This window comes from Eutrigla gurnardus (genome assembly GCF_963514095.1).
Source record: "Eutrigla gurnardus genome assembly, chromosome: 10".
Classification (NCBI taxonomy): domain Eukaryota; kingdom Metazoa; phylum Chordata; class Actinopteri; order Perciformes; family Triglidae; genus Eutrigla; species Eutrigla gurnardus.
This window is the reverse complement of record NC_139924.1, coordinates 12,333,037-12,356,604: the sequence shown is the minus strand read 5'-3', so window position 1 is coordinate 12,356,604 and position 23,568 is coordinate 12,333,037. Positions and strand designations below refer to the sequence as shown.

At 40.6% G+C, this 23,568-nt stretch overlaps 1 protein-coding gene across 2 annotated transcripts in view; it reads right to left on the bottom strand.

The window, feature by feature from the left end:
* bcas3 (BCAS3 microtubule associated cell migration factor) overlaps nucleotides 1-23,568 on the bottom strand; it is a 323,492-nt gene that overhangs the window by 280,450 nt on the left and 19,474 nt on the right. For both annotated transcript variants that reach the window (XM_084020265.1, XM_084020266.1), the window contains exons 8-10: nucleotides 4,406-4,513; nucleotides 4,239-4,315; nucleotides 326-402 (exon numbers count right to left, since the gene is read on the bottom strand). In XM_084020265.1, coding sequence (XP_083876391.1) covers nucleotides 326-402; nucleotides 4,239-4,315; nucleotides 4,406-4,513 — 262 coding nt within the window. The remainder of the gene's footprint in view (nucleotides 1-325; nucleotides 403-4,238; nucleotides 4,316-4,405; nucleotides 4,514-23,568) is intronic.

Sequence of the window (23,568 nt, the reverse complement as noted above, 5' to 3'; positions counted from 1 at the left end):
AAACAGTGGCCCCATCTGTCAATTACTTGAGTGGGCCGGCACCAAAACACTATTATGCATTAAATGTATTGCAGAGTGCACAATAGAACATTCTGGGTTTGTAAGTACTTAACAATCCCATTACACAGAGGGGAACAGAAAAACTCCTATGCATCTGTTGATTTTCAAAATGTTATCATCTCCCATGGATCCTTCTTGGAATGAGTTGTTTATCCAGACAGATTAAAGAGGCAGATAAAATGCATTTTTGGTTTGTAAATATGTCCCCTTTTTCTGATAAGGCAGTTCTGCAATGGACGGCTGTGTGTATGTGTGAGTGGACTACCTTATTCTCAGCGTAGGCCAACCAGCGGCTTCCCAGAGCGATGGGATTCAGGCTTGGGCCGGGACAGGGAAAGCAGCCTGAAAAAGACACAAAGATGATCATACTAACAGGGCCGCCAGTGATAATTACAATAGGAATAAACATTTTGCTAAATAACCACATGATCAAAGGATCGCAAGTAAAAACAGGAAGACGTGCAGCGATTTTCATAAGTCTTCTCCGGGAAGAGTGTCTGTAACTATCTTAAACCATTAACGTGTTTGTGGGGAGTCTCTCGTTTGGGAAGATAAATGGGAGTCTAATGTGGGTGACGTGTCTGCAGGCTTGTGTGTGTGTGTGTGTGTGTGTGTGTGTGCACTGTATGAGCTAATGGAGACTGTGGTACCCAATAAATTGAGGATGGCTCCTCTGCTTATTGACTAACACAAGCATCCCTGTGGGGACACACACGCAAACACAACGGGCGTGCTATCAGCGGAAATAAAAATAGCAACCAATAATCCTAAATGACAAAACAAAGCTGTTCCTACACGAACAGATAAATGTGTTGGACGTTATAAGAATGGATTTTTCCTCTTCCCACTCAAACACATGTGGAAGTAAACAAGAAAGCAGATGACTAACCGCCAAAAAAAAAAAAAAACTGAGCTGCGACGACAGGGGTGTCGATTGCTTCTGCTGCAGGACAGAGTCGACAAAAAACAGGCAAACATGTGCTCGTAAACACGCTGGAGAAATGATTGATATTGTCAGAGACGTCCTTAAACGCAAGCAGATACGCACACCTTTATGACTTTTTATGTAAGAATACGGGGAACAAAAATGTTGATCTAAAAATGATCAAACCTGCTGTGTTCACAAAAACACACACACACACACACACACACACACACACACACACACACACACACACACACACACACACACACACACACACACACACACACACACACACACACACACACACACACACACACAAACCTAAGTGCGAGGAGGTGTGGGGGGAAATGGCTTGCTGACAATAATTTAGTGCTCAGGGAGCAGATGAGGTGGAGACAGTAATTTAGTGTGCCGTGTTGGGGAAGGGGTTGGTGGGGAGAAAGTGGGTTGAGGTAAGCCACAAGGGCTGCTGGTAACGCCAGAGAAGCCTTTTGTGCCTCTCCAAGGCCGAGGGGAGCCCAGGCAGTGAGATAACATGTGTTTGACATCCTGGGTGGAGGGCAGGGGGCTAAAGCGGTGGAGAGGAAACAGACATGATGGGAGGAATCAAAGGAAGCTGGGGTTGAGGCTTTTGAAGGCTGAATCCTGAAAGAACGTTTTGAAAATGGCAATAGGCTGATATTCTAAATTTCCATTTTTCAGATGTAGGTGACAACAAGTTTAGGGAGTACAACTTCTACTGTTGCTCATTTGTACAACTACCTCTTCCTTATTTTCATACGATATTGTGTACATCAAGCCCTCTACATACTGGGGCTGTCAACAAATATATACTTGAATTGTAAAAAACAGACATTGAAATATGAAAATTTGTATTTGGTTGTGAAAATAAAAAGTATAGTATAGAACTCAGCCACATATAAACCTATATATTTCATAAAAAAATACTCAATATGTCATTTTGGCATTTTTTTGAAAGCCGTACTATACACAGTTTTTCATCCGGTCACATATCACAGCAGACAGACCAGACAGAGTCCATACAAGTAGTACAAACTGATCTGCATGTACGAACGCAGCCACGTATGAACTGCAAGCAGCTCAGTTATGACGACTGTAATGTAGAGTTGATGTGTTGCTTCCATAGAGTGTGGATCAAGTTCAATTTAAAGTGCATGCATGTCAATTTATAATGTAAACATTAATCATTTTAATAATGCACCAGGTTAGAGAGTTCTATCTGTGTACAATTTGCAGCATTAGTTGTAGCAAAATCTCTTTCATATCCAAGCAACATTGGTATTGAAACTGAATCTCTCTAAATCAATTTGTATCGAATCGAATTGGAAATCAAATCGAATCAGGAAATCAGTAGCGTTGTTGGGCCATCATTCCTTGGTATTATACACAAACATATTGCAAACAGCTGCATTGCACGATTACGCCTTCTTACAATCTGATGATAGCAGTTCATGATCTTCATTAATTTCAAAAACAATTACAGCTAAAAACGTCACCTCACTTAAACGGTTACAGACAGGAAATGCATCTGAGAATGTTAATATGTAACATTTTTATGGAGATTTTGTTATTTGCACAGTTATTATTGTTATACATGACAATAATAGGTGCCACCCCATGTTCGTTGTGAGTTGTTCCACGTTGTGAAGCTGGACAAGGCTGTGAAATCAGGTTGAACGGAAAAGAAAGACAACCCCTGCTCACAGCACACACCAAAGGAATGCAAAGCAAGAACATAAACATGGGATGAGCCTTAAGTGCTCATAAAAACATGACATGTCCACCATCTCATCCTTGGAGAAGAAACGGACATGCAGCAGCGGAATGGCCCGTCAAAAGCGGAGCTCCATCACAAGACCTTTTGTTTACTGCTTTTACCGACCAAACAGACCAAACAACGTTATGGAGGGGAGGCCCCTGTATTCAGCAACAATTAATAACTATTGAGCATGTTTGGTTTCCTGTGGCTCAGACACTGATAGGGAAGGCAGGCAGACAAAGAGGAGACACATTAAAGCCAGCCAGTAAGGTCAGTTTACTCCAGTCAATGACTTAAGTGGACAGCAATGGCCTTGTAATACAGTCTGGTCTTTCTTCCGCAGGCTCCTTGAGCAGACATGGCAGGTACAGCCAGGAGTTTGCAAGAGCTGTGTTGTAAACAGTCCCCCTGTGTTGAGCTTCAAATGGAGGGCCTCACATCGTGTCCTGATAAACGCAGTTTAGTCACAATGCAAAGCTTGAGGGGACGGTAGGCCGCGGTGGCTGGTTACATTACGATCAAGGCAAACCGAGTCACGGATCGTTTTGTGCAATGATAAAGTGAGAGTCTGTAACATTTTCATCTCTTTAATTGTCTTTTAAGTCTATCTATCAAAGAGTGAGTTAAAACAATGGTGATTGATCACATGACCCACCAATGAAAGTGCTTGTGCTTGCTGCTTTGCCCAGAAATAGTATCTCTCTGTCTGTGCCGACATTCCCGCACAAAATTCAAAATTAGTGAGGCTTTTAACGCTAGTCAGCAGCGGTCGGTCTGCCCAGGTGGAGCTACTCATGGAAGCGTATGCTGCGTTTCATTGTAATCAGAAATCGGTAACTTCCAACTGCTGAGTCAGGCTTCCTCTAGCCTAAAGTGTTTGACTGACGCAGCCAGGTACGTTTCATTACTGCTGACTCACAATGGAGGATAAAAAGGCAGAGAAAGAAGACCATTCAACTTCCAGTCCCGAGAAAAAGAAACAAAAAACTAATGAAAGTGAAGAAGGGCAAGTTATCAAGAAGCAAAGTGACCGTGAATGAGGGAAAACGACCTCCTTTCAGTGTGGAGCATTTGAAAGCATCACGCAGATGAGTGACAGTCGACACTGTTGGGTGAGGGAGATGAGGTCCCAGAGGCTCGCAATACAGTATACAATTAATTCCTGCTTTTGCCTTTTCACTGGTATGTTTTCTCCTTCAGATATACAGAGATCGTGATGTATACTGTCGATGATTATCTTGCAACGTATTGAGTTTTGCAGAATCGTGATGTTATCGTGGGCAAAATATCGTGATATTATCGTATCGTGAGTTACTGTGATTCCCATCCCTAGTTTATGTGCATGGGGTGAAAACGAGATCGAGCTGTTTGTGTGCGCTACAGTTCAGCTGGGATTAACGTACCGTTGCATTGGCAATAAAACAATCACCATGTGATGACAATACATGAAGCAAATCTTAAAAAATGTCTTACTTGTAACAAAGAACTTCTTAGTGAATGTGCAGCTGTCAAAAGCTGCAATCTTCTCTTGTAGGCTCACAACTAGGATACTGGAAGAAAACAGTCCATTAATAGAATGTAAATAAAAATGTTGTACATCATAAAACATGAGGGTCAGTAGTTTTTCTCTTTAGACATACTGTTTGTTGCAGTGGATATCATAGATGGGCGTCTTGAACTGAATTGATTTGACCATTTCCCCCGTCCGTAGAGAATACAGGTCAGCACAACAGTAGGGAGGGCTCGTCCTGAAAACAGAAAAACAAATTTATTTAGTCCGTCTCTGAATCATTTATGAATCCTCCAGTAACTATTGATAACTTTAGGCCTTCTAGGCAGAATACAGACACTTGTGATGAACAATAACTGCTTATTTGAAAAAATCATTTTCTGTCTCAACTACTGTTGTTCCCCTTTCAAATCCTAAATCAAAGTTCTGTAAATGTCTTCGATTCCATGAAATATGAATTTCTAATGTCTCTTAAGGATAGAATTAAATAGTTGTTCCATTATCACCAGCTTGATTTTTTTATTTTTGTAAGTCTGTTTTTTGTTTTGGGGGGGGCATCAAAGATCTGCCATTGCAATAAACATTATAGACTAGAACCACAATCAATGTTTATAGTACTTTGTGCGCATATTATTTAACTCACAAAAGTAAACTAAGAATTAAGGTATTCTTTAAAGCCACAAACATCTAAAGTGGGGACATACCGAAATAAAAAGCACATTGTTTTTAAAGGGCAAGTTATGTGGAACAGTTACAGTTGTTGCTGTAAAAAAAAGTTAAAAAAGCATCCTGATAGTTCAGCTTACATTTAGGACCAACCCAAACTGGCTTAACATTTCTCCAATGACTTCGCTAGACAACTTGAGAATCTCTGTCCTCATTGCCAACAGCGTGGCATACACGGGCATGGCACTGATAGTCTTGCTCATATTATCTTCGTACGAAGGAGTTGGAAGGTAAGATATTCACGAGAGGTGAAAATAAGTAAAGAAGTCCGATTGCATGAAAATCTACGAGAAAAAAAAACTGCATTATCTCTGCTGACCATCAGGGGGCACCCCCTCTGGCTAAAAAAAAGAAGTCTGCCTGTATAGAAGTCAATGAGAAAACATCCCTACTTCTCACTTGATTTATTATCTCAGTAAATATTGTAAATATGAGTTTATCGTCTCAATCTCTAGTTTCAAGTTCCTCCACAGTCAAAATATGGTCACTTCCTAAACTTGTTGCGAGAATCCAACATAGCCACGGCTGAAATCCAAGATGACGATGGCCAAAATGCCAAACTCGAGGCTTCACAACTGTAGTCCACAAACCAAAGGGTGACATCATGAAGACTACGTCTACTTCTTATATACAATCGCACATCCCAGACAATCAGAGTCTTACATGAAAACAAAGGAAGAGAATCAAACTGCCTGCCAATAAATTGCACATCAAGCCACATTTTTCTAAAACTTGTTTCTCTCAGTAGTTCCATGGAGAATACATGTAAGATGTGTTTTCCACCATGTCACACACTGGCTGACCCATTCTGAGGGTCCACATGGGGAAAAGCAGGAAAAAATGAAGGGCAAATGGGGAAATGCAATACATCTACAAGAAGCCTTTATATCAACACAGCAAAGAAGCGGGTTAGGTGGGAGAGAGCCTATCCAACAGTAGGCAGCGGCTGCTGCTAAAGGAAAAGTAAGACATATATCTTAATCAAGCAAGAACCATAAGTTCAACAGTCTATTTAGTCTTCCTATGCATACTGACTGCAGTTATATGCTTCATCAGTCTCAGTATGGACAGTTTTGGATAAACAGGAGGCATTGGCTGGATCTTAAAGTTACAAGAAAGTGTGCCTGTAAACAGAATGGCTCAACATTTGTAATTAATATGACCTAAGTTATTAACTAAAAAAGGTGCATTCCATTGTAGAAGATTAGACTTTTTTGATGACTTTATCAATGAGGAAAGTCCCTTCTGCAAACCCAAGACAGTGCGAGACACGATGAGGAAATGACACGTTTAAACAGTGGACAGCTGTTGCCAAGCCACCAAAGGAAATCTGGACATTGTTCAAATGACAAGCTCCAAAACGGGAAGACTTTCATCCTCTACAGAACAAAGATGACCTCAGCCATGTTGAGTATTCCTGCAGCACACCATGTTCCACTGACCGACTCTACTGTGTCGAGGTCTGTCTGCCTTTCCAATCATTACTGTTGTTCCTTTTCTTTTTCATGATGAAAAGAGATCTGCTTCTCTCGTTCAACTCTCTGACATAAGCTCATAACATAAGGGTGAAGAACCAAGAGGAAAACAGTGGAGAAAATTACTCATTTTACAATATATGTTAGTCTTGCCGTCAATAGTCATTTTTGACACAATACTTTTGTAAGAATGAAAATGGAGGAAGCTCTTAATGAACCTGATGACAGAATGACCAGCCTGCCTTTCCAACGTTTTCTTCCACTTCCTTTCACCCCTCACTTCTTCCAACTGCTTGCATTGTGTTTAACATGCTAACGAGTGTTAAGCTTTTCTTCAATATGACAGCAAATGCCAAACAGTGTCAAAGTGTCAGACTGCTGCTTGTGGATGTTGTGTTGTATTGGCTAATGTAGAACTGGAGTTGGAAGAGTCTCAATTAGAACTTGTCGAGTATTGTAAGGCAGTGCTTTTTAGTTGAGGAAGTGAGGAGAACCAGGTTCTTGGACTGGCAGAGCAGAGACCAGGGCCCAGGTTTCACAACCTTTTCTTCGACTGCCACAATGCATGGTACATTGGCTACACAGCTGTGTCGATACAGCTGTCACATAAAATGAATGCAGGGACAAATTAAGGAATCAAGCCTTACGAACTTCATGGTAGGCAATGTTAACCATTTTTTTGTGGTTCACTGATAGGCCTACATTAGAAGACTTCAATGTAGAAAGACAGTCATAATATCAATAAAATAGATAAAAATCCAGACCATCATAAGACTGAAAAGTTAGCATTAACCGTAAACAGTGAATGTTTTGTCTGAACCGACAATAATCTAGTTTCAACACAATCCCTACCCTCGCTGTTAACACTCTCTTGCTGTCTTTACTGCTTTGTTACTGGAGAGCGTTTGGCCGACAACACTCATCCACATCGGACAAGGAAGCTTGGGGGATGGATAAAGTGCAGCGGACCTTGAGATGATCAATGTCCACAGCATCTTCCAACCTCCAAGCTCAACTTGCAGGATTAAACACTATCGAAACCGGAGTGATCGCCCAGGGAAGAGAGGTGGAATGGGAGCTAAGCTAACCCAGGACAGGGTCCAGGATGAAGGGAGGCAGACAGCAATGATGATTAGTGCCAAACGTACGCAAAGTTAATGTTAAGATACCGACAATATTAACTGCCCAGAGACTTCACCATTTTCTTTTGGAGTTTTTACTACTATTTACATTCTTCTGGTTGGTTTTCTGTGTGGCATGAATGGGCTCCATTTCATTGGACTTCTTAGTGTTGGCCTGTGTTGTTAGGATGACAATAAATGATCCTTGAAACTGTGCATGGTACTTTCAAACACTGCTTGTCTGAGCGGATGCAGGACCATGATACCAAGCTGCAGCTGATACCGGGACTCCATCAGCCAGTGATAAAGTAATCACCCAGCACTGCTAACACACACACACACACACACACACGCACACACACGCACACACACGCACACACACACACGCACACACACGCACACACACACACACACACACACACACACACACACACACACACACACACACACACACACACAGTTAGTTAACACCAGAGGCAATTCATTTTTCTTAACACAGACAAAGGCAGGAACACACACCTAGAGATCAAAGATGAAATTGCTGCGGCAACAATATCCAACAACCGTCTTGGTGATTGATACATGAGCTAAGCCCGCTGGGAGTGTATGTGTGACATGTACACACATACTTACAGATACACACCAGTAAGGTTATTGTATATCTTCCAAGCCAGCGGCCGGACAGCAACAATGCCAGGTGAATGGCTTGAGATCACTAAGCTCAGGCCCAGAATAAAAAAATGTGTGTGTGTGTGTGTGTGTGTGTGTGTGTGTGTGTGTGTGTGTGTGTGTGTGTGCATGTACTGGAGAAGAAAAAAAAAAGTTTAGAACAATCCCAGATTAATATTTCCATCCTTTTACGTTACCGTCCCCGTCAACATTTCAAAGGTCCTCGCGCTACGAGCACGGCTACCATTACCGATCAAGAGCACAGACATTAAGATTAATACAAATATTTCACCCAACAATAATTTACTTTTAGGCGGCTATGACATCGTTTTCGGCATTATCAGAGTCCGATCAATCTAATTCAAAGCTCTATCCCGAAAAATGGGCCTCTGGAATTGATTCAAAGGGACGATGATAACCCGCTCTTATAGAATCAAAATGGCACAGGGTTCAATTGTTTTGCTTTTGCAGTATTTTAACAAATGACCCAGGTCTAATGGAGGCAATGTGGGGTCAGATGTAATAAGATTTCCTGATGCCGGGGACGTAGGTTGAAAGCAAGGCTAAATCACAATTATCATTATGGATCATGGCGGGATGTCAGTCCTTGCACATGTTAAGGTGACGCCGAGCACCATTCCCCAGCTCAGTAACAGGCCTATTATGATGGCCCTATTAGATCAATGTGTCAATTACTATTACTCAAACTGGCCCTTGGGTCTGAAAGGATACAAAACGAGGGAGATGGAGGAAAGGAGGCTTGGCTCATTTACTTCCTCTGATAGGACAAGAAGCTACTCCAGAAATTAAGGAGCAAATGGAGTGGCCCCTGCCAGATACACAATACACAAAATGATCATAGAACATCAGAGAGAGAAAAAACACTATACTTCCATTAAGTTAAACTGTTGATGAAAGATGCCATGTCATAGAAAGGAGCATTATAAATCTAAACAACATTAAGGTAAAGTTCTTGTATAGCTGCATTGTGATAAGAAAACAAAATGTAATTCATTTGAGAAATTAAACAGAGAAGACTAAATCACACTAACGGCTCTGTGCTGGCACGGCAATGCTTTGAGCTAAATGCTAACATCAGCATGCTATCGTCATCACAGGGACATAACATGCAGATGGCTGGGAGGCAATGTTAACCATGTTTACCATCTTAGTTTTCTGTGCTAGCATGCGACCATTTGCCAATTAATATGAATATGCAATTTTGACTACATGATGGTGCTAGAAGTCGGATGATCACCAAAGCTATTATAATGCATTCTGAGGGGAACATGGATGTATCTAATTAATCCATCTAATACTCGCTGAGACACCTAAATCATAATGATTTATCCTCAGTGATCCATTAGCATCTAAAAGACACATGCTAACAATTCACTGAGTAGACGAGGAAAACTCTGACCTGCTGGTGATGCTTTGTGAAAAATCAAGGGATCAACAAAGTAATTAGAAGTTACCCTTTGGCGACCATGAATGGTTGTACTCAATATCATGCCAATCAATCTAATTGATGTTGAAAATGGTGGACAAAGCAATTGCCAACTTTCCCATTACAAGGTATTCAATTGTTACAAAAAGTGGCTCAAAATACAAAAAATCTAAATTTAAACGTCTACAGTGTAAAGCAGCCAGGCAGCACACCTGCTGAATCCATCTCCCTTCCGCTTGGCCCTCTAGTAAACCCAGGCTGTTTGGGTCATTTTTCTGTCACCATGCTACACTGTACCAGATTTGGATAACCTCCTAACAACACAACGTTTAATGTGACTTTTACAACCATATGCAAGTCTTAATTTTAGATATGCAGCTGTTTAAAATGGTCATTAAAGACCATTATGGATGGCACACGTCTTATTATTATGCCATTATCATCAGTCTAGTCTGTGTACTTCCTCCTCGATGAAACATGTTGACATCTGTTATTTTAATTTTCACATCAATGCATCGCTTATTCCATGAGCACTTTCTCTGACTGAGAGAATCGGTACACGTCTTTTTATGAACGTGAACTAAAGCAGGGGATCAAAACCGCAAGATTTCATGTGGCAGAGGAAAGCATAGATGGAAGCCCGAGGAGGAATTAAAAAGCAGGCAAATAAATTCATTTACAAGTTGGGGACGTCATCACATTTCCGACTGTTGCAAGGTTTTACAAGTTCCCCAAATACGTACGACAATTACATGCTGTGGAAATGCTAAACAAATACAACCTCGGTTTGGAAAGTCAAGGCAGGGAACACTGATGTGCCAACTTGAGACTTGAACTTTTGAGGAATTGGATTTCTACTAGGGTTCAACTGATAGGTATAATTTTATTCTTGGCAGGGGAAAAAAAGCCTCTGAAAAAGCATCTAGATGATGTGACATAAACGCTCCATTGCAACAAACACAAGGCAAATATTGGTACTACAATCAAGTTGATTTTTGATCTTGGAAACAGAAAATGACAACATAATCTCAGACTCAACCTCATAATCACTCCTAATCTTTCTGGAGCTTTGTAACGTATAACATTATCTTTATCAGAAGATGGAGTTTGGCCCAGTTGCCGTGGTATCATATATTATTTAAAAATGTGCACTTTATGGATTTCTCGGCCACACGTAGGCGATCAAATCCTCATCTACAAATATGTGACAACTGGAAAAGAAAAACTGTATGTCAACATTCTTTCCGTACTCCCTCTTGCTATTTGTTGTGTTGTTTTACTCCCCTTCCTCTCAGTCTCAGCTCAAAACCCAGCCCCCCCACACACAACAAAGCTGGCCACATCAGAGCCTGATAGGAGCCTGGAGGGACCCACAATGATTCCGGCAAGCTGCAGGCATTAGTAGGAAAGTAATTAGGGTAAAAAGTTCAACCACAGCTCCATGTCTGCAGAGCTGCCAGAAATACATCCCCCTCCCTGTTTAATACTGCACATACAATACAATGGCCAGCATTTTGGAAAAACACTGCCCTGTGTGTGTGTGTGTGTGTGTGTGTGTGTGTGTGTGTGTGTGTGTGTGTGTGTGTGTGTGTGTGTGTGTGTGTGTTTATGTATTAAAGCACTGAATTCTAGCTAAAATTGAAAAAATGGCAAACAGAATTATTAAATCTGACTGCAAAAAAAGTAAGACAAAAACATATGAAAACAAGATCCACTTGAGTGTGGGAACTACTGAATAATAAATAGTGTAACAATAAAAATAGTTTCAATGTGGGTATTTATGTATACAAAGTCTAGCTTTTTCTTTCCTTCCTTTTTCAGCAGCAGAGTGGAAGTTAATATTCATCACCCAAACCGTAGCTTGCGTTAGATTTAATGTTAGCCCTGTGTGGCAATTTTCTGTTTAAGTTAAGTGGAAGCACTTGACACAAGAAACATCTGGATATGTATGAGTTTTTTTCTTCTGCCTTGACCTCTCAAAGCTATACCTAGAAATGTAAAGACTTATCTTGAAGTCAGGATATAATATGTATGTGTTACAATGGAAATTACTTATTAATATTTCATCAGGTATTAATGTTCCTGGCTCTCAGAACTCACTGTCCAGCCTCAACAAACATGTATGCACTATCATATAGTCTTTGTTTGGAGAATAAGGGAACAAGGTAAAAAAAAGTCCAATCAGGGCCCATAGAGGACGATTCCTTCCTCCTATTATATTTGCAAAATACAAAGCAATGCTTTCAAAGCATATGTCATAATGATATTCATCAATAAGACATGCACTTTAGGCATCTGAGAGCCAGTATGTTTTCATTAATGCAGTGTTTTTCCATAACTTCAAATTGAGTTGATAGAGAAATTAAGGAATCTGTGCATTATTGAAAGAGTGATCAAAACGGATTCAAACAGATTCAAGCTACATTTTCCCTGTGCCGTATCAGGTGGTAAGGAGCTCATTGTATATTTTTGCAGTGAGAGCATGTTCTCGCTTTCTTTTTTTCCCCCCTTTCTCCTTTCTTTAGAGTATACGGCCATGCTCGCTCCTGTACCTAAGCCCGGTGTCACCATGTGTACGTGTTCACAATGATTCCCAATCCAGCATCCACATCCTTCAGAGGCTGCATTTAAAGACATAACTCATCACATCAGTGGAAACAAGCCTGTCCCACTTCAAAGAGTCCTTGAAATGCAACCAAGAAATGCGTCCTTCTTTGAGAGGATCTAACTGATGGATCACGACTCAACCTATCCCAAGATTAATTGCGTTGTGGTGATGATTAGATTTTAATCAACATGGCAACTGCAAGCACATCAGCAGCATGAAGCATATCCTCCATAATAATATAAAATATAAAGAATAAATAAAATATGATATCTGGCTCCATTTTAATCGCATAATGTTAGTTACCTCTTGTATGCTCGTTCTTGTCAACTGCAGCTGGTTGCCAAGCGACGGGAGTGGCTAAGATGTCAACCTGCTGGTGGCTCTTGAATGAGTCAGAGGATAACCAAAGTCATGAAGAATGCACTCCATTCCCAAATCTGTAATTGCCATGGGATCACCACAGTCACTGGACCAAAGTGATGGACCGACTGATAAGAAGCTTGCTGCCATTAAAAAGTATCGCTTCTCCCATGGAATATCTATGCCGTAACACCATCTCCAAAGCTCCAAACAACATGGTTGGTAGCAATGGAAAAAAAATATTTTCTAATGTTTATGCCACCACCTAAAAGTAGGACCAAAAACACATCAGATGATTTTTGGCCAGTAAAGACTGATTTCTTTCTACTCTGTGAATACCAGGCCTTTTAAGAACCACCAGTATTACTTCACAAAGTCAATGCTCCTTTATCTTTCAATAACAGATGAATTAAATTACATTGGTACTGCAACATACTTAGCTTAATGTAAAGGGAAAGTTAAAACTCCAGTAAAATAAAATATTAATTGCTTTGACCACAGAGGCCTGGTTTGGGGAATGGGGTTGTGGTAAAGGTTTGAAAAGTCATTACTAATCATTCAGCCTGTCGGGTGTGTTTATATGCGCTGCTTCCAGTACTACTGAGTTGAATCCGACTTCCCATTTGAAGGGGGAAAACTGGCATGGCAGAACACATTTTCGACAGACATAAAACAGACATGCAAGTCAAAATAAACTCTCCTGAGTGAAGCCTGAGCCTCGAAGCTCTGCCTATGCACCGAAGTGTGTATGCATGCGTGTGTGGGGCAATGAAAAAAGGGAAGTGGAAGACCAGATTACAGTCACTCTCATTTCCACGCTGGGTCATGGCAAAAAAGGTTCGGTAACAGTTTCATCAAAACTGTTTTTTCTTTCAGAGGAGAATATTACCTTCCTAGCATGGAGCCCACAATGTCACTAACTGCATTCCCTGAAAAGCGATTTTGAGAGAAACAGACAGAAGGGTCTACAATGTGTCTTTGATGGATATATCCAGGATGTCATACCGACTCAGCAGGGAAAACAGGTTAAAAAGATAAAATCAGAAGCTGAAGCCAATGGATCACCTGGTGATCGAGACAAAAGAAATTAAGGAGCAACACTGTTCCTGTAAAGCCAAGTAGGTCTACGGTGTTGCTTTTCCATTATGCTGCTCTTTCTTGTTTTTCCATGCACAGCTAGTCATCTTTTTGTGACATAACATTATCAGTTATACATTTCTTTTTGATTGTGTGTCAAATGACAAGTCACCATTTGCTATGTCCAGCCCCTGTAACACAGACTGGCCAATCAAAGCAGAGCATAGACCAGCTCCAACCAGGGTCCAAGTATAGTGGTGAAGTCCTGCGGGACTCCCATGGGACCTCTGAGATTGTTAAAAATGTATGGGTCTCAATGCAGCTAAAATAATTATTTGCAGGTCTCCGTTGTTATATGTACCGAATTAGAAATATGTTTTTTGTGGATTTAAATTATGTTTTTTCAGGTTGACCGTTTTGTTCAATTGTTCAGTTTAAGGCTGTAGAGAAAACACAATGAGAAAGACTACATGTCGCGTATGTGACATCACCCTTTCTCACAGCGATTCAGTGCTGATCAAATGAAGATGCCGGTGTGTTTTGTTCCTGAATGTTCCCATTCCAGCAGGTACGGCTGTTCATTCTGTCGGTTCCCGTCCGATGAGAAGACTAGGAATCGCTGGCTCAAACAGACGGATATCATTCGCGTCAAGAGCAGCGAAGAGCTGTAGTTCACAAAGCGGCCTCACACAAAACCTACCATGATCAAACTAATTCGCGATAAATCTTTTTTTTTTTTTTTTTTTGCATGAAAAATTATCTTTAAAAACCACAAACAACATATGTGAAATTCATGGCACAATTCAAACGGGAGCAGAAAATAATTTTGATCTCGCCATAGGAATACATTTCATTTTGAGGTCCCATGTACCGGAAATAGAAAGGCAGGACTTCGCCACTCTATACAGCCCTGCTCCATAGACTCTTATGGAGAATCTCCGATTTTCTTAATTTTCACGTTGGATTTGGGGATTTCAAGCTACCCTTCCCTCTATTATCAAAGCCACATATAAGCCAGCCGACACTGGGCAAAGGCAGGGTACACCCTGGACAGGCACATAGAGACAGACAACCATGCTCACATTGCATTTTATTTTTTGGGAAAAAACCATGTGAAACGTTTAACCCTGCCCCTCAAAGAATCAAAATCCAGAATCCAGACAAGAAATTGATAAGCAAAATCTGAAATTTTAAAATCCAAATGATACACAACTATATAACGAAGTAGTTTCTTGCACATTGCTTTACAGGAAGCTCTAATGATGTTCTATCGCATTTAGCTCTCATTTTTATATAAATGAAATAAGATTTTTTTTTTTTTTCGAGGTTTGCTGAAATGTTCAGTGTAATTCCATTCAGGATGACCCTGACTATGACCAATTGAGGTAACTGTACACTTTGAGAAAATTACTGTCATCGCAGAAAGCTAGCCCAATTTTTATTAATTCATTAATAATTATATAAATCCAATCATTTTAAATTCCTCAATAGGTTTGCTGAACTTTTCAATGGAGTCCTCCTGAGAATTACAGAAATGTTATTTTGCCTTAATACAGAAAAAAACATGACAGCGAAAGTACAAATGAAATACTGTATTACAAAATCAGTGATGGAAGCATCAAGCCTACACACAGTAGGCTAGTATAGCAAGAGTGTGTGTGTCCGCGTGCTTCTGTGGTCATAATGTGACAGTGAAGAACACCATAACCTCATGGTGGATAAAAAGCATCACTTCTCTAAATCCCCTTAATCTGGTGGATCGCTTTATACAAATGCTTGATGATTTCCATTTAATACACTTTAGAAGATGGATACATCCTGTCCACAGAGCAAAACCTGTCATGGAAATGCACTGAAACACAGGGGCTTAGTACCACAATGGGCTTTTGCCATCAAATGTGTTTGTGTGTGTGTGAGTTAAGTGGAATTTGCTGCTTGAAAACCATGTAATAAATAGCCAGCGTATTTCAGTATGGGACTTTGAGCAGATTTAAATATAGGTGTTCTCATACATATTATTTGGATTTGGCATGACATTTACTACCAATGTGAAGGCAGGAGGTGGCAGATGGCACCCAAAATTCTAATGAAAGTGAGAGTGTGGTGATGACCTTGCTTGAAGCACTGCACAATGAAAATACATGTGATCCGTCATTATTATAAGCAAGCTACACATTATTCATGGTCCGTACGGATACCATGTCAAAGATACAATATGTGGATTGGTGTGAAGGGGGTTTGATTTGATTGAAAGCTATTGGTTCCATACATCATTGTTCAATAACTATCTCTGCAAGAGGGGAACAGTTTTTATATCGCTGGGAACCTTTTTTGATTTCTTTTTTTCTGATTTTACAATGCAACTGCAAAGACACAGCGACTCAGCTCCATCTGTCTACTGCCTTTGGACAGTGAAAGCAGTGTTAACTGGGCTATAAAAATTACCAGCTTGCTCAATAAAATCCCCATACTTCATTTCTGTAAAAACATAAACAGGTTTTTAAGCTGACTGAATTTAGGCAAAACCCTAGCCTTTATGAGAACATATTAACAAAGGGCACTTGAACATGTCTGATTAAATATTCTGAAACATTGTCAGTCCCTGAATATGATTTGACCTAACATGCTCAAACATTCTCCGATGCTAAAAACGTTGTTTCTAGAAACAGGCGTACTCTATCCAGTGTTCTGGAGTCAACGCCTGGATGAGTTGGGTTTGATTCCGCACCATAGTATGATTGATTCTGTGATTGTGACCTGGTTCAAGGCATTGTTGCTGTTGGTGTGGATGGATTTGCAGCAGTTGATCTACCTAAATAATCTATCTAAATATCTGTATACAGCTGTTGAGATGGCACATAGAAAACTGGAAGTTTCTCAGTCCCAAATAAAGGTTTGCGTGATCGCTCGGCGGAACACTGCGAATTCAGCCCTAGATTCAAGTTGTGGTCCTCATTCTAAATGTTGGTTTGCCATACTAGGTTAAATGTATAGGTCCATACATTGTAGAACTGCAGGTCTGTGAGTATAATTTGCCAGACTCTTAACCGTTATCAAAAATAGAAGACAGCATACACAAGGTCAGTGCAGCAAAGTTTGTCAGTATATTTGACTTGTTTATAGAGTATTGGTAAGTTCTTCTGTCAGCTTGTGCACATGAAATCTCTGCATTCATAACTCCTGCCGGATTGCGTTAATACACAATAATGAGACGTTTTCCGTGTCTTATGAATGTGATGAACTCTGAATGGTCTGTTAAGTACAGTGCTAGAAGTGGGTTTGGTAGTGTGCAAGTCGAGACTTTCACACATGCTGCTCCTGTCAGAAATGTCATTCCTGTCATTTCTCCCCATTTAATTCATCCCTCAGGTACAGCGATACCGGATGTGAGTGCACAGTGCTTCCTGGTGTTTTCACAGCTTGTGGAGTTACATGGGTTATGTTCCGTGGGGAGGCAGGACCTGAAGATGGGCAGAGTAGGACACAGGACAACGGGGGCCTTCTCTGTATACCCTACTATATCTCGACTGTTTCCCGCAACAACCTGGTGATAGAGCTACCCTTCGAATGTTGATGGGAAGAGTCCTGCGAAGGCTGCTGCAAGAGGACGTTTTTCATGAGAATATGGGCACCGCATGGAGAGTAATCTTGTTTTTCAGGGTGAAGTCCCATCCAAAGTTTGGAAGTGTCTATTTATTTACAGTAATGTGTCAAAACACAAGACATCGGGTTGCCTATCTGTTGCATACCATAACAGCTAAATCTGTGGGCAAAGCACTGACACGGTTTATTGAAATCCTTGGATTTCTGAAAGTGATTCAAAGCTATCAGGGTTCAACTTTTTCATTGCATCCGTTTGCTCAAGTTTTGAAGCCAGGTTTCTGCATACCACGCTCATAGCCAAGGGTTTCATCAAACCCTTGAGTCTTTGTTGTGGGGATATTTTGTTGAGCTAAATCAGGACTGGGAGGAGGGATTCCCTTGCTTGTTGTTAGCTGTCAGAGAGATCGTGCAGGAAAGCATTGGGTTTAAACCGAATGATATTGTGTTTGGACATACAATGCATGCACCGCCGACTTGTTTGCATAATCCAGTTTCAGAAACTGAACTTCCCCAGAATCTCATCAAATACACTCAGGTGTCACAGTCTTGTGCAACACTGCAAATGGACAACAGCAGCCTTTGAAACCAGTGTTAGTGGCAGATACTGACTGTCTGTTAAAAAGTCTGTACATGAGAATGACGGATTGGTTTCACATCTGATAGAGCATGACATTGACGTGAGTGATGTGCAGCCAGTCTGCCAGCATGGCAGAAGAAATGCTTGATGTTGATATTGAAAAGGAAATACAATATATGCTTGACAATAACATTGCTGAACCTTCTTCCAGCTTGGCCTCTCCCTGCTTGCTGATAAAGCAGAAATAGTCTCAGGTTCTTTACCAATTATCATGAGGTAAATGGGGTAACTAAGTCAGATGTTTATCCACTGAGATGCATAGAGTATAATGTGTGGACCATATGGGCTCAGCTCATTTTGTCAGTAAATTTGATATACCCAAAAGATATTGACAAGTTCCACTGTACCAAAGAGCTTAAGACATTTTTGGCCTCTTCTCTTATTCAGTGATGGGTTTTGGGGGCTTTGGAATGCACCAGTGACCTTTCACTGTCTAATGAATATGGTTGTGTCTGGGGTGGATAGCTGATCTACTGTGATACGTGGGAATATCAGGACCAACGCATAAGGAAGTTGATCAACAGTGTGACAGACATGGGAGTTTGTGAAGTTTACTGTCACCTTTTAAAGGTAGAGGGCCAAGGGCTGGTTTAAAGGAGTTCTTGGGTTTGGAGGACTACTATCACCATTTTTGTAGTTGAAAATGTTAAAGCCGTTTGTCTTCATATCCTGTCCTTGAAATGTTCTGGTTTCTGTTTCTGCAATTGTACTGTTTCTTGTCTTTCTGGTCTTCCATCTCGTTCTCCCTACCATCTCGCTCTCCTTATCTAGGCAGCGGGTTGCAGGATTGAGTGCAACTGGTGGATGGGGGGGTGGGAATCTCAGAATTGTATGGTATGAAGTATGTAAAATGGCTATTAAACAAAGGAAGCACTTTGTTAAAAAGTGCAGGCATTTTGCAAGGATGTACACATAATAGAAATGTTTAGGATTGTGAAAAGACGTGGTTTTTGAAGTAGCTGACTGGCAAAATTTGGTCATCATGTGTCTGTTGGGATTTTCCTGATGGGAACCCTGTTTTTATGTGTGTGTGTGTGTGTGTGTGTGTGTGTGTGTGTGTGTGTGTGTGTGTGTGTGTGTGTGTGTGTGTGTGTGTGTGTGGGGGGGGGGGGGGGGGGGGGTAGTCCTCTGGGTGATTACCAGCAGAAATTAAGAGGGCTTGTGGTTTTCTTGTTCCATTATCCACGTACACTGCCACAACCCCATACATGTACTCATTTACTGACATGGGTGCTTTGGTAGAATAGATTTCTTAGCAGGCACATTTTTGCACCTTTTGACCCAGGCTATGACATGAATATGGTGGTGTCAGGTCTTTTAACAGATTGTACAGTCTACCTGGATGATGAAGACACACAGGAGACTGTCAATCTGACCAAGAGTGAGTTTGCCAGGGTGACGGTGACGTACCTTGGCTTGGTTGGACACGGGGCAGGTGCGCCAAGTTGTTTAAGCTTCTGCAATAGTACATATGGGAAGAGAATTCACTATGTTCCAGGGTCTCACGAAAGCTAAGCAGTTGTTTTCCTTTACTTTAATGAAATGCAACAGCATTGTTTCAGGTTTAGGATTAGGATTTAAGCTTACTTTAAACTATAACAAAAAAAAAACTACAACTGAAAAATGCTTTTATTTTAAGAGGTGGATTACTTCATTCCAACATTAATATTACATATTATGAATCGTGTCTGCAATACTTAGAAATAATTATTCAGAGTGAAAAAATGATGAAGCATACTCTTTTAAAGAAACAAATATTGGTTCATTCTCCTCTAAATAAAATGATTCAAGTCTAGCCATGCCATATCTGTGGCGGTACACAAGTTTATCTCGATGTAATGTACTTCCTGCAGACAAGACACTGTCACATTGCTGCTAGTGTAGAAATTACACATTTGTTCCAAACAGAGCAACAATGGGATCTGAATGATTCAAAATACACTTGATGCCACCCGTCATGACCACTAGTGACCCCAAGTGCTGCCAAATCCATAAAACAGACGTCATACTTCATAGTTCCCCAGGATATACATAATAAATGCTAATGATTCCACAGTGTTGAAAAGATATTAGAGAATTAAGGGAAACTGTAGAATGTACAACAAGCCTTTGGAATTGGCAAATTCCCATTAAAAAAGTATCAAATGGGGTGACAGTGGTGACATCCATGACTTGGATCAGATCAAATAGAAAAGCATCCATTGCCTCAACAGTGGCCTTGATATCAACTCAGCATATCCATCTGTATTAGCCAGAACCACAAAATAGCACATCCAGTAGTAATCTGCACGGTGAAAGAGTATAGTAGTAGTAGTATAGTAGTAGACCATATTGGTTAAAAGAAAGCTGGATGTAGTAAATGTCACAGACAGTTCCCAAACTGTGGAGAACAAAGCACGCCTATTCATCACTGAACTTTTGCCCAAGAAGTGTGTGCTCTCAAGCACCGACAAACAGTTGAGTTTCCTCTGTCTTGGCCATAAAATGTACATTCTTTGAGAGAAAGCAGCCTTAAGTCTCACAGAATTCTAATACCTGTGGATGTAATTAAAACAAATAAAAATAATAACAACAGCAAGAAGGTAAAGGAAAAGCAAATCCTTTCCAGAGAAATGTGAGCAGACCGAGGTCTGCAATGGCACCAGCATACTTTACTAATTCCCAAAGCCCACTGGCACTGGTGCAAAGACCGAAAGGGACGCATATGTAGCTTTACTGTCAAGAAAATCACTGGATCCATACATTGTTTGGACTTAACGCATAATCCTTTCCATTGATAAAATTATGTTGAGTGTGCCTGACTGGAAATCCACAAGTACAGGGCTTCAGCACACATGCTTTTTCCCTTCTCTGGTTTTCCTTTAATTTGCAAATCTTGTAATCTAAGCCTAGAGCTGACTGAACCAACTTCTAAACCAGCACCGCTGTAGCGGCCAAGGCTTCAATCTGTTTTTCATTTAAGTGTCAAGACGGCATCCTTTTTGGTGGTTAACAAAAGCTGTTATTTCAAAATGATTATATGCTAAAAATTGTGTGAGGACCTTAGTAAGTTTATGAACAGGCCCAATGGAAAGTACTGCGCCGCACCCGGAAGCCTTTTTCCTTCTCGACTTTGACCAAAGTGTTATTTACCATGCACTTCTGTAAGGGGAAGAACCTGGCTGTGCCATTCAGCCAGAGGTCAGGGTTTCTGCTTTTCAACACAGTGCATGTTTTCGTCATTAGTGTCGAGCGACGCCTGGGTGATTTGCCAAACCGTCAAAACACTGCCCTCTCGGTGTCAGTGAGGACAGAGGAAAGCAGAAGCAACGGCGTCGGAGAGAGACAGTCCCTGGAAATCATCAAGAAGGTGGTCTCCATCAAGGTCCAGCTGAAGACAGACTTCCTTATTTCATTTCCCAGGGAGGATATATTGAGTTAAATTTTGTGTTGCTCTGGAAGAGGAGCATAAGTAAATGGGGGAGGGGGAAGAGGAGTGCATGGGCTGGGTATGGAGAGGTGAGTACCACATACGTTAGTCACTTCTTAAATTCCCTTTTTTTCACAAAACAAAAGACATGACATACCCAATCCCCACTCCAAGACACATCTGTTTAATCTCCATTCTGTCTGCCTATGGGGTGCCCAGGTACTGCTCGCATGCAAGCCATAGTGGCACTAAAAATCCATGTCAGTAAGCCCACATCACTGGCTCAGCTCCAGTCGGGTGCATGTGAAGGGTTCATAATAAGATGTTGGGTGTCCTTTGATGGTTCTTATTATTAACAGAAAATTACTTTCAGATGTAGGATTTGTACTTCATAACGCTGCAAAGAGTAAAACACTTTCCACTCCGTTCTGCACTTTTTTAAAGACAAAATATCAGAAGGATGGGTCGTTCCAACAGCACAAAGAATTGCTTTAGTTTATCCTCTTCTAGCCTCCTAGCACTCTGTGTACTTTTCAGGATATTTTCTCCGAAACCAAACCAATAAAAAACTCACTTGTTAGGTAAAGTTAATACAATCCAATACAACCGATCTGGCACAAGTTCCTCATTCAGGAACTTTTTTTTTGGAGGTGTTTACTATACATTCATTACTGGGGTCATAGCTAGTGATGGAGTACCAAACTGCATTATAGTGAAATGTGACAATATTCCTTTCATGCAGGTGGCAAGGTTAAATCTTGGCCTTGGAATATTAAAAAAAATAAAAAATAAACAACAATCTGTAACAGCCATGGGTAACATATATGGCAAAATCTAATTAAAGCTGCACTAATCAATATTTTTTATTGAACATGGCTGGTAAGGAGCAGTTTTTGCCCAGTGCCAATATTCTATGATGCATTTAATATTCAACAAGGCAACAGCAACACGTTTACATGAATTTTGCTGTTACAATTAAGTCAGTGACTTGTACCCACACCACCTGGAGACCTGGCTCCATCATGGCAACCTGAACTAGATGGGTGGAGCACAGGACTCCAGTGTTTACATCAATGATTCTTGGTAGGTACTCAAACATAGTTTGATGGTTTGAGTTTTAAATGTAAAGAAGTCAGGCATATTATCTCCCAAAACAATTTCAAATTTAAAAAATGCACTAGAGGAATGTACCACTGCTAGCTGGTGAACATTGTGGAGTACTTAGCAGCTAAAAAATCTGAAATTTGAAATGGGGGAAAGAAAGATAGTTTAGATGGAGAAGGAATATTGGGCTTCCATTCATCGAGAAGACATGCTCATGTTGGTCTGTGTCTGCCAGATGTGTAAACTCTTTGCCAACATGCTCAACATATTAACTTTATTAAGTGACAACATGCCAATGTCAATTTTGAAGCTTTTTCTGCTGCTCCCCCAAAAAGACACAATTACAGCAGCTTTAAATTTTGCAGTGGCCTCTTTGGAATTAGTTATAATGTCAGCTTTTACTAGAGATGTCCCAAGCCAGTCCTAAGGCTTGGTATCAGGCTGATTTCACCAAGCAGTACTGTTAGCAAGACACACGCTGACTGGTTGACCACAGCTCTATTAACCCAAAATAATGAAACAATAAACCAACTCGGACTGCAAGGAAACCTTTCCACATCTCTGCAATAACGTGTTCCTGCAGATTCGTTCTCTAAAACATCAGCAAATAAAACCAAATACCGAAATATCAATATTGCAACAATATTGTAAGATGATTATTGGTGTTTTGAAAAAATATTTACACAATCTTCGGTGGAAAGGCTGACCAAATGTAAGTAGGATATAAGGACTAAGTGGGTAAAGACAGATAACAGAACAGCTAGAACAGTCTTTCAAGTTCAGACATTTACATCACTGTACTGCATTGCAGCCTTTACAACCAGGAAAAGGCACTTATGCAATATTAATCTCACTATCAAAGATTATATTGTAACGTTTCGACTCTTCCAACGACTCAAAGTGCTTTACAGTGCATGTCAACATTCACCCATTCACGCACACATTCATATACTGATGGCATTCATGACAATACAAGGTGTATTGCAGCCTCTGCCATCAGTGTATGCACATGCCCATCAGGATATTATCTCTCACTGTCTCTAAACATTATACCTGT